We start from the raw sequence: 12,897 nt of genomic DNA on the forward strand, positions 1-12,897 counted from the left end.
TCCTCTTATTAATTTTAACATTAATCATGCACATAAAATAGTTTTTTGTACATGGATCTGGCAAGACACATTAACTATACTATTTTTTGTACGTACGAGTACTAAACTGATTATAATTCTACTTGGATATAAATCTTGCATGTTTGTGCATTTTAACTTAATGCAATGCAAGATTATTATGTTTCATGTGACATGTTGGTGCATTCTGGTTTCAATGTTTTTCACTCTTGGGAGTGTGATGAGCATTTTTTATAGTTTGTTAATTTAATTTAAGTGGCGAAACATAATAATCTTGCATTGCATTACGTTAAAATGCACAAACATGCAAGATGTATAGCCAAGTAGAAGTATAAACAGTTTAGTACGTCCAAAAAATAGTATAGTTAAACATTAGTAGTCCACCCAAAAAAATAAGCGTAGGCAGATTATGTAAAAAGTAATATTAATAATATTGTCACTTATATGATACTCTGACTTGGCATCTTTTCTCCAACATGGGGTAGCGCAGTTTACTTTTTTTTCTAAAATAATGCATATATTTAGCAGCGCATTATTTTCACAGCTGTTAAGACAGACATATGTTGACATTGTCAGCAGATAATTGCTACCTGTGCTTACACATTTCTCTAGCTGAAAGAACAATATATTCTGCGCTAATGGATGTTTGCCAAATTAGCAGTTCTTAATAAAAACAATAGCAATATATGGACAAAAAGAGCGCTTGTATAGTTATATAAAAGAATAATTAACGCAATACCTGTGGGATTGAGATGATGCGCACACCAGACTTTCAGTGACGTCATCATACTGCACCGTTACAGCATTGTGCCGTTCATACGGACGGAGGATGCGTACAGGGAACCAGCCGGACGCAAGCGGGAGCCACCAAGGTAGGCAGCTATAGGGAGAGACTGTTAGAATATCTGTACATCTGCACTGACTCTACCAGCACACCGCTACTGCATGGCATGTTATTTGGAACCCAAACTTTGACACAGACGTCATATAATCATAAAAGAGCTATAAACATTGGTTTAACAATCATCTTAATCCCACAGGTATTGCGTTGTTAATTATTCTTATATATAATTCAGGGCTCGCAAATTTTTTCCGTAAAATCTAGGAGCCATCTTAAAAGTTTAGGAGCCAGACCGTTACCAAAATAAAAAAAACTTGTATAGGCCACCACACAGTAGGGCCCATATGCACATTATACCACACAGTTGGGCCCATATGCACATTATACCACACAGTAGGGCCCATATGCACATTATACCAAACAGTAGGGCCCATATGCACATTATACCACACAGTAGGGCCCATATGCACATTATACCACACAGTAGGGCCCGTATGCACATTATACCACAGTAGGGCCCAAATGCACATAATGCCACACAGTAGGGCCCATATGCACATAATACCACACAGTAGGGCCCAAATGCACATTATACCACACAGTAGGGCCCAAATGCACATAATACCACAGTAGGGCCCATATGCACATTATACCACACAGTAGGGCCCATATGCACATTATACCACACAGTAGGGCCCATATGCACATTATACCACACAGTAGGGCCCATATGCACATTATACCACAGTAGGGCCCATATGCACATTATACCACACAGTTGGGCCCATATGCACATTATACCACACAGTAGGGCCCATATGCACATTATACCACACAGTAGGGCCCATATGCACATTATACCACAGTAGGGCCCATATGCACATTATAACACACAGTAGGGCCCATATGCACATTATACCACACTTTAGGGCCCATATGCACATTATACCACACAGTAGGGCCCATATGCACATTATACCACACAGTAGGGCCCATATGCACATTATACCACAGTAGGGCCCATATGCACATAATACCACACAGTAGGGCCCATATGCACATTATACCACAGTAGGGCCCATATGCACATTATACCACACAGTTGGGCCCATATGCACATTATACCACACAGTAGGGCCCAAATACACATTATGCCACACTGTAGGGCCCAAATGCACACTATGCCACACAGTAGGGCCCAAATGCACATTATGCCACACAGTAGGGCCCAAATGCACATTATGCCACACAGTAGGGCCCAAATGCACATTATGCCACACATTAAAACCCAAGTTCACATTATGCCACAGTAGGTCCTATATGTACATTAATATAACATTAAAAAAAAAATTGCATCTGGACAAAAGTATATGATGGCCCAGAAGAAATGTGCAGGAGTCTTATTAATTATGTTACAGTGCAATGAGGAGCGCAGCTGATAGTGTATGTAGCAGCAGCCGCCGTGTGGCACACAATCAGTGATCGCGGAGAGGGGAAAAAAAAATTGTGGGTACCAGGGACCTCTCACTTTGGGGTCCTAATCCATTGTTTCTTGGCCCCATCAGATATTATGCAGGGTGAGGGCAGACAGCAGCTGGCGCAGTACTAAGGGGGGGGGGGCAAGGTGGGGGTTAGGGGCAGGCAGAGCTAGGAGGTGTGGCAAGGCTATATAGCAGCTGGCACAGGTTAGCAGCTAGGGCCGCCCTGGGGGTAGGTAAGGCGCAAATGTAGATAACAGTTGAGGCAGTACAAGGGGCACGGGTAGATAGCAGGTGGCGCAGTACTGGGGGCAAGAAAGAGGTTAGGAGCAGGCATTACTGGGGTTAGGGAGGGGGGGGAAGGGTAGATAGCAGCTAGGGAAGCATTTGGGGGCAAGGAGGGGGTTAGGGGCAGGCAATACTGGGGGCAGTGCTGGGAGTAGGGAAGGGGTCAGGATAGCAGCTGGGGCAGTACTGGGGGAGGAGGTAAAGGTAGATATCACTTGGGGCAGTGGTGGTTACCTCCTTTGCTTACTGTTGTCTGCCTGCAGTTCCTTTCTGCCTCGTGCAGTGTCCACCTCAGGAGCGCTTGCTGCTAGAGGGTGATGCCGCTCTCCTTCAGGAACCTGATGCCTCTACCCCAGCCTCCAAGATCCGGGCTCCTCTCAGCCTATGCTGCCTTCTCCATCTCCATTTATGCCCCCCGTGTAGCTCTAGCCTCCGCTGGGAATGGATATAGAGCGCGGCACGCTGGGGGCAGAGAGGTGTCAGGACACGGTGCCGCGCGGCTATTGGCTGGAGACACGGCACCGCACGGTGATTGGCTTAGGACACACTATTTCGATGGGGACATGAGGTGATTGGCTTTTGCTCCCAGCAGGAGCAAAGGAGGTAAGCACTGATTGGCTGGGGGATAAGGCGCCTTGTGGCGATTGGCTACTGCTGCACAACACAGTACCTGCCAGCGCATCCTACAGGATCCGATCTGCTTCCTCCCACCCCAGATAATATGGTCGCCATGTAGCAAAATCTGGTTGATATGGCGACCTGGGCCCCGGGATTTGTCGAGCCCTGATATAATTATACAAGCGCTCTTTTTGTCCAAAAATTACTCTAGCTAACAGTCACCTTGCCTACCAGGAGGAACCCAGCTAACCACTTGCTAACCAGGCTCCAGTCCTTCCCACTTCGTCATTGAGATTTCCAGACAGACAAGCCATTATAAGCATAGAAACTTCTTCTAATTGTGGTGAGTAGTATGCTGATTCTTGGTCACGGTCTATGCAAACTCCTTCCTAGCCCTTGAACTTCTTCTAAAACATACACACTCTTCATTTGTAGCTTTCCTCTGCATGCAGCAGCAATGTCAAAAAAGAGAGTGTTTAATGAAAAGTGAAAAAGTGAATTTCCATGGTTAGACTACAAAGATGGTAAAATGTTCTGTACAACATGTTGTAAAGCGAGAATGAAGAATTAATTTACAAGTGGCTGTAAGAATTTCCAACATAGCACTTTACAGAGACATGTTACTGTTGAAAGTAGAGATGGGGCATCTGGACAACATTTGAAAGCCATTTCAATTGTCAGAGAGCAACAAGTATTTACACAAGCTGCAGATAAACAGGTCACAAACACCAATGAAAGTGAAGAAAAACAATTACGCACAGTTTATTGGATGGCAAAGGAAAGGATGGCAGAAATCAAATTTTGTTCCCTGGTAGAGCTGCAGGTAGTTAGTGTATTATGTTTAGCTTTTGTTAAAGTGGCATTTGCTGCTGTGACATTAATTGCTTACATCTTTTACAAAAATGTGTTGTCAATATCAATTTTAATTAATTTGAAATCTCTTACAAACAGCAAACGGTGTCAAGTTTCCAAACGGGCTTAATCCGCATCCTTCCCAAATCTATGAAATGACGAAAATGCTGGCAGAAACTGTTGGAGAAAATCTGAAAGAAGAACTTCGAAAGTCTCCAGTCTTTGGCGTCATCTGTGATGAATCCTGTGATGTTGCAAACTACAAAAAGCTAATTATATATATTACTTATATTTCCAGTGAGGGAGTTGGTAAAACAACACTAGGAGATATTGTTACAATTGAGGATGGTAAAGCTGATACAATTGTTGCAGGCATACTTAAAAAAAAACTTTCAAAAAATCTAGAAGTTGATTTGAGTAAACTGGTGGGCCTAGGAACGGACGGAGCTTCTGTAATGATGGGAAGAAAAAATGGTGTAGGGGTTAAGCTGATGCAGGAAGGTGCAAAACACTTAGTCCAGATACACTGTGCTGCACATAGTGTCTTTAGCCCTCTCTCAGGCAAACATTCCAGAGGTTAAACAAATAGAACTGTCACAGTTGTATCAATTTTTTGATGTTAGGGAAGCAGTCTTGCATGAGATTCATAAGATTAATGACATTAAATTAAAAGAACCAAAGCAGATTAGGTGGTTGAGCTTCTATGAAGCAGTTAGTGCTGTTTTAATATCTTATCCAGCAGTGATTGAAGCATTATAGCACATTGCTGAGAAAAACAGGGATGTAAATGAAGCAAAGGCAAATGGACTACTTTCAAAAACTAAAGTACCTAGTTTTCCTGCACTCCTTTCCATAGTTTTGGATATTTTGGAGCCCATAAAAAAAACTTAATATGTTTCAGTACAGAAATGTTTTGTTTTCCAAAACCCAACCAATGGTTCACAGTTGTATATATGCAACAGAAACTTTAAAAACCTGTCAGGGTATACATGAATTAAAATGTAATGAAGACGATGTAAGTGTAGATGGGGATGATCTGCCCAATCAAAAATTCTCCTTCCGGGGTGTAGTGTTCAAAAATAAATTCTGGACTACATTGCAAACCTTAAAAAAAACGTTTCCCTGAAGAAACCTTTGGTCTACTGACCTCTTTTGATGTTGTTATAAATCCCAAACATTATCCAGCTTTACCTGCTGATTTGAAAGAGTATGGGAAAAAAGAACTGGAAGTTTTAATTCAGCACTTTGCTCCTAGCCCAAATCCTCTAATTGATGAGCAAGATTTGGGTAGCAGCTTCTTCCAGTTTAAGCACATCTGTAGCAACTTTCGGGGAGAACTGTTGAAGATTTCACCAAACCCTTGATCTCGGAATACAAACAGGAATTTCCCAGCTTTGGAATAGCAACAGCAATATTGGCTAGCATTACAATCAGCTCAGCTGATGCAGATGGGTTTTCATGTATGAAACGTATAAATTCTACTTCTCGCAACAACTTGGTGATGGTAAATTAAAAGATTTGATGCTACTATCCTTGATGGGGCCGCCATTTGCAGAATCACAGACTACAGTAGATGTTGCTGCTCAAAAATTCCAGAGGCACAAATGTCGACATGGTCAGGGCTTGGGTACACTTTAGATTTTTTTTTCCCCCCAGGATAGGAACATTGGTTTGCTGGTCGCCAATGTATAGTACATTTCTCTATACCTTAAAAAAAAAAAAAAAAAAGGTCTTCCTGGAGCATTCTTTATGTCTTTCTGTTAACTCTTGTAGATCTCTATTAAATTCTTGGAGCACCACCAGTATTGTGCTGACTTCATAAATTGAATTTACATTGACCTGCCTTGCTTTTGGTGGTTTTAGGTCTTCACTAGCCTCTATATTGGTGCCAGGTGAGTTTTCTCTTTGGTTGCATTATTAAAGTTAACACTAATGTGGCCACAACAGCTTATGTCTTGCATTTTTTTACTACAGTTCTCCCTTAAATTTATAAAGAATGCTCCAGGAAGTCCTTTTTTTTTGTCTTTAAACTTGTGGATCTCTGTTAAATTCTTGGAGCACCACCAGTGTTGTGCTGACTTCATAAATTGCAGTTACATTGACCAGCCTAGTCTATATTGGTTGATCAGCCTCTATATTGGTAACCACAAGAAAATGGAAGATATACTTAATAAACATTGGAACATATTAATGTTGGATGAGGAAGCTAAAAAGATATTACCAAAAAAAACAAGAATTATCTACAAGAAAGCAAGCGATTTAAAACAAGGATTGACAAAAAGCTACCTACCAACTGAAGTAACCATTAATAGAACAAATCTGGGTACCAAAGGATTTCATTTCTGTAAAAATTGCCCAGGGTGTAAAAACCAAATAAAAGATACAAAAAAGAAACAAGAATTTATATCACAACAAACAAAGAAAACCTTTCAGATTAAGGACTTTTTATCATGTGAAACAGAAGGAATGATTTATTTATTAGAATTTCCATGTGGGTACCAATATTTTGGACAGACAAATAGAAATATCAAGGTGAGAATATCAGAACATCTATATAACATCAAAAAAGGACTCACCACCCGTAGTGTATCAGCACATTTCTTGACCCACCATGATAAGAACCCGAAAGGTTTAAAGTTTTTGGGAATTCAAAAAATTTAACCAAATTGGAGAGGAGAAGATAAGATTAGTTTATTAAAAAGAAATGAAACAAAATGGATCTTCCTTTTGAAAACTCTGGAACCATATGGGCTGAATATTGATATAGAACTAAATGCCTTTTTGTAAAACTTGCTCCTCCTTTTATACATTTTCCCTTCTTTTAACAAGAAATATTTATATATTTATAATTTTATATATATATATATATTTATGTTTTATATATTTTTAATTATTCAATTCTATTCTTATTACATACTGTCTCCTACACAGAAAAAAAGGATTTGCCCCCCAGCACACTGCAGCAAAAACAATACTTAAATCCTACATGATAATAGAGATTCAGAGGTATTAGTTACATACATTTGCAAATATATGAATAAGCGCCAGGCCAATCGTCAAGGCTCCTCTATACTGGCGTCCCTAACATTAAGGAGTTCACGTCCGAGAAGCAAGGCACCCCAAAAAAATCTCAGCCAAGGACCATCCCCAGGGCATCACACGAAAAAGGGAAAAAAGGTGATAGTGAAGTGTAAAGAAAAGATGTGTAAGGATAAATCAATAAGTGTTAATGAAATGAGAAATAATTAAAATGACAAATAATATACAAACAAATAGAGAAGTGGTAAAAATATTCTATGTGAATTAAGTGGTGATGCCATGAGAAAGGTCCAGCCAAAAACCCCCCAGGGGCCCCACTCCCTAACGCTCACCCCAAAATAATTATTGCTACATAATGGTAGCACCCACTCTGGGTCATATAATTACAATTGGTGTACTGCATGATAACAGCACATATATAAGCTGAGAGCTAACTTACCTTGAAGGTACCCCAAAAAACCTACACATGGCACTATAAGGATCAGCACATCCTCCTAATGCTGATCCCTTCATGCCTCTCCAAACTGCAAAAAAAATAAATATGGTAGTTGCTCAAATCAGCTTAATTGCATACCACAGGTGCTTGTAAAGGGCGGGGTTTACACTGAACACATAAAAAAAGGGATTTGCCCCCCAGCACACTGCAGAAAAAACAATACTTAAATCCTACATGATAATAGAGATTCAGAGGTATTAGTTACATACATTTGCAAATATATGAATAAGCGCCAGGCCAATCGTCAAGGCTCCTCTATACTGGCGTCCCTAACATTAAGGAGTTCACGTCCGAGAAGCAAGGCACCCCAAAAAAATCTCAGCCAAGGACCATCCCCAGGGCATCACACGAAAAAGGGAAAAAAGGTGATAGTGAGGTGTAAAGAAAAGATGTGTAAGGATAAATCAATAAGGGGTTTTTGGCTGGACCTTTCTCTTGGCATCACCACTTAATTCACATAGAATATTTTTCCCACTTCTCTATTTGTTTGTATATTATTTATGTCATTTTAATTCTCTCTCATTTCATTAACACTTATTGATTTATCCTTACACATCTTTTCTTTACACTTCACTATCACCTTTTTTCCCTTTTTAGTGTGATGCCCTGGGGATGGTCCTTAATGTTAGGGACGCCAGTATAGAGGAACCTTGACGATTGGCCTGGCGCTTATTCATATATTTGCAAATGTATGTAACTAATACCTCTGAATCTCTATTATCATGTAGGATTTAAGTATTGTTTTTTCTGCAGTGTGCTGGGGGGCAAATCCCTTTTTTTCTGTGCTCAGTGTAAACCCCGCCCTTTACAAGCACATGTGGTATGCAATTAAGCTGATTTGAGCAACTACCATATTTTTTTTTTTGTACATACTGCCTCCTAATGGAATAATTTTTATACATATTCTACACACATCATTTTTCAATGTCTGAAACGCGTCGAATAAGGAAGGAAGTGTGGAGAGCTTAAGGACCAGACCAAGTGGCACGGAGTCCGCGAAAACCCATGAGGCGGCCGGCGTCTGACGTCATCTATCAGCGCCGCGGCTACTACATCGGCCAAGCAACGCCAGAAGCTACCATTTGGAGAAGATACCACCGGTGGTAAGGTAGGGCTAGCTTAGGCAGAGTGTAACAGCACGGACTTAATACATCTATGGTCTAATTTGGAACTATAGCCACCACTTCTAACTAGTCTAAAAAGACTATAAACATTAACTTATATGTTTGTTTGTATGATTATTATGCTTTACAGCGCTCATTCACACACATCTATTTTTGAATTTTATACTAACATTTCTCTTTTTTTTTTTTTCAGATTTGACTAATCCAGTGATCGCCTTTCCGCGATCACTGGATGGTTTCAAACCATCGATAGAAAACCATAGAGGTTTCAACAATCGATGGTTACGTTTTGCATACAATCGATTTTTCAGATCGCCATCGGAGGAATATCAATGGATGGTTACCATCTATGTGTATCAGTGATTCCCATCCATGGCACACAAACCTTTTATGGTGAACCATTGATGGTTTGCATCCATCGATGGCCACCGCTGCTGAGGGCACGGTGGGCCAATAATAACTAGGGGCAGGGCCTAGCGCTCGCCAGAGGCAGGGCTAAGCTCCATCTCATCGAGAAAATAAAACCTTCGACTCCCGCTCGTCTACAGATGGTGGAGTACCATTGGCTGTCTGCCATCAATGGCAAAACTATTTAAAATCAGGTAGCCACCCATCAAGGTTTTGAAAACATCGATGGTTGACGGCCATCCCTAACCAAGGGACTACTAATTTTATGCAGTGAGTGGTGGCAGGTTGGCTTTCCCCAGTGGCTGCTCCACTGTAGACGCTGGGTACAGTGAGTAGAGAGGCCCCACTGACTACTTATTTCCCCTGCAGCCGCTGGGTGGGGGGGTACCGCGTGCTGCCCGATCACTGCTGGGCACAGTGATCGGGACACACTAAGGGAGGAGCCATAGGTGCAGAGGGGGCCGGGGGTCCCGCCGGCTGCCCGGGGACACAGCAGGAGCCGCAGCTACTGCTTCTAGTGAAGGGCAGGCACGGCGTGCCCTGCAGCCAGAAGGGGGGGGTGATGCCTTGTGCCCAATCACTGCTGGCCACTGTGATCAGGACAGGACACAGCAGCAGCAGTGGTTGTTTCTATAGTAATCATGGCAGCCGACGTGTGCCGACCACTTTGGCCAGCAGTGATCGGGACACAATGGAGGGGAAGCTGAGGGAAAGGCAGGTCCCTTTGATGTAGGCGGCTGCAGGAAGATTAGCTTCCCACAGCCGCCTAGTTTGCATTTCTGACTGGTCGCATCAGATGCCAGATCTGTTGATACAAATATGGCATTGCCATTGACTTAATATGCAAACAAGTTTAATAGTCCCCTAGGGTGCACTTCAAATTACGAGGTTCAGTCCATTTAACCTCCACAGTGCGGCCTGTGGCTGCATACAGCTCTGCTGCACCAGAGATGCTTTCTCTAATCCATTATTTCCCTACTGACACACTAAAGAGCAAATTCTCTCTCTGCGGCTGAGTGGCAGAAGTAGTGCCCCTAAAATACCAGCAGGTGGCACATGCGTTTTCGGCAAGCTCAAACGTTCTCTGTGCTTGTTACAGCAGAGAAGGTGGGTGAGCAGCAATCACTGCATGGTGATATAATAGAAATAAACACATCGATCTCTCTAGCCCACCAATTCTAGCAGGTGTGAACATTCTACGTTCCATATCTTGCACTGATGGAAGCTAATGAGCTTTTAACCACAGTATGGCTCCACACATTATCCTGCCTGTACTATTAAACCTGCAAATCCGGATGCATCAGGATGCAAAAAGGCCGTAACAATTGTTGTAAAGCACATCCTGTCCACAAACAAATCTGTATGTTTTGGTTTTGTCAGGCATTGTTCTTTTACAGCAGAGATGTGACTACCATTTTGGTTAAGGGCTTATGGCAGATTATTTTCCTTTAAGTGCACCTTGCTCTAATTTTAGTGGCTACGCAATGGATCTCTTAAGATTCCAGATTCAATGAAAATGCGTTTGAGCTAAAAGAGAAAATGACTACAGTTTTTGGGGAAACATGGGACTACAAGCCACACAGGGTTAATATATACCTAGAAATGTTTTTGAGACCTGAAATATTAATAAGAATTGTACTATAATCACACAATTTCTTGGAGACTGCAAGAACCGACTCCCACCTTGTGTCTGTCCTACAGACATGAGTTACTTTGCACTTCTGAGTCCCAATGTTTTCTATAAGGTGCTCACACAAAATCACATGTCCTAGGATCCCAGTGATTGGAACATCTTCACAGTCGATTGAAGTAGCTGCCAAAATACAGGTGCCAGTTTGTGGGTCGGTTCTCCACGTCCTGCAAAACAATGTCAGTCATTTAAATGCAATCTATGCCACAAACACCTTATTGATCACAAAAGGGCATATGTACTAAGCTCTGGAAAGTGATATATATGAAAGTGATAAACTACCAACCAATCAGCTCCTATCATTTTTCAAACACAGCATGTAACATCACAGTTAGGAGCTGAGTGGCTGGTAGTTTAACACTTTCCAATGTATCACTTTCCAGAGCTTAGTACATCTCCCCCATTTACTTTAAAATACAAAATATGCTTTATTGTAACCTTGCTTCCATTAAAGAATATGTAACATGAGGGCGTACTTGCTCAGGGGGCTCATGACTCAAGTGTATTTACATGTGGGACATCACTAGCAGTAACATGCGCCATGAGTAACAAGTGTGTATATTTATGACCCATGATGGTGTGGACATGTGGCGTCACAGTGTTATTAGTAAATGTGAAATTTGCATTACCCTATTTCTACACCATATAATGCAGTAATGATACGTCAAGTACAGTATATGAGAGAATAGTGTCTAGACATTCATTAAAAAATGGAAAATCACATTTACCATGTACAATGAATACAGGATTTTGGTACTTTACTGTAAAGGCTGGCACTTTAAATAAATGTGACTGGCTCCTCCCCCTCTATGCACCATCAGCCCCAGTTAAGAAACTGAGCCTGAGGGGAGACTGAGGGCCTGATTCAGAGCCGGTCGATCTGACAGAGCGCTCGCTCTGAATTAGGGCCGGTCTTTTTTTTTTTTTTTAAGAACGGCCTCCTGGCCGCTCGCATAGCTTTGGGTGACCACCCACAGCTATAGCGAGCGGCCATGATGATGGTCGCGATGGTCAAGACCATCGCGACCATCGGGCTTGCGACGAGACCCTTGTGGTAGGGTCTCGTTGCCGCAAGCCCCAGAGAGATTTCGTCTCTAACACAGCCGGAATCTCTCCACTGACATCACTTGTGATGTCAGTGGGGCCGGCCCCAAACGGTAGGCGTTCTCATGGGAACGCCTCCATCTGGGCAGCCACCCCCCCCGGCCCGCCCACCAAAGGGGGCGTGCTGTCACTCAACTTCGACAGCACGCCCCCTTTGGTGCGAGCCCCGGAGCGACGGATTGTCAGTCGCTATCCGGGTCTCGCGCATGCGCATGACGGAGCCGGCTCCGTTGTGCGCATGCGGTCTAGGCCACCATCTACCCGGTTGCGAGCGCTCAGCGCTTGCGACCGGGTCTGAATCAGGCCCTGAGAACAGACATGAAGAACAGGAGAACAACACTCTGCAGGTAACACAGGCAGTCACACAAACAACAACACACAAAACTGCAACATAACGAGCAGATTATTGCAACAGGAAATATTTTAAGCAGGTAAGCAGCGCTGGGCGGGCGTCCAGTGTCCCCTGTGGAATCTGAGAAATTAATTTACCGGTAAGTACCAATATTCTGTTTTCTCCTTCATCAAGTAGGGGACACTGGAGTGCTGAGAAACATGCAACACTTTGCGGCCAAAACTAGACTCTGAAGCCGCAAAGGTATCGGACCTGTAAAAACGAACAAATGGTGTATAGAAGTGTCCACATAGCAGCATGACAGATCTGAGAAGCACCTCTGCATGCAGCCCAAGAAGTACCCATGGAGCGCGTAGAGTGTGCCAAAATGGATACAAGTGGGGGCCGAGCTTTGGCACCATTATCCTGCCGAATAGCCAGACGGATCCACCTGGCCAAAGTCTGTTTCCACGCAGGCCAACCCCGCCGGGCTGCAACATACAGAACGAAAAAGGGCATCAGATTTGCGTACGCCCGCTGTACTGGCCACATAAGACACGGAGAGCCCTCACCACATCCAGGAGAACTGGGGACAACAATCAGCTGATTG

The 12,897-nt window shown here is 42.8% G+C and overlaps 1 protein-coding gene across 2 annotated transcripts in view; it reads right to left on the reverse strand.

Moving 5' to 3' along the window:
• Positions 1-12,897, reverse strand: part of LOC148479114 (rho GTPase-activating protein 7-like) — a 262,669-nt gene that overhangs the window by 22,213 nt on the left and 227,559 nt on the right. For both annotated transcript variants that reach the window (XM_088454946.1, XM_088454945.1), the window contains exon 13: positions 10,846-11,019. In XM_088454946.1, coding sequence (XP_088311072.1) covers positions 10,846-11,019 — 174 coding nt within the window. The remainder of the gene's footprint in view (positions 1-10,845; positions 11,020-12,897) is intronic.

Source organism: Taudactylus pleione, unplaced genomic scaffold (genome assembly GCF_031769625.1).
Source record: "Taudactylus pleione unplaced genomic scaffold, aTauple2 ptg000637l, whole genome shotgun sequence".
In the NCBI taxonomy this organism is placed as follows: Eukaryota; Metazoa; Chordata; class Amphibia; order Anura; family Myobatrachidae; genus Taudactylus; species Taudactylus pleione.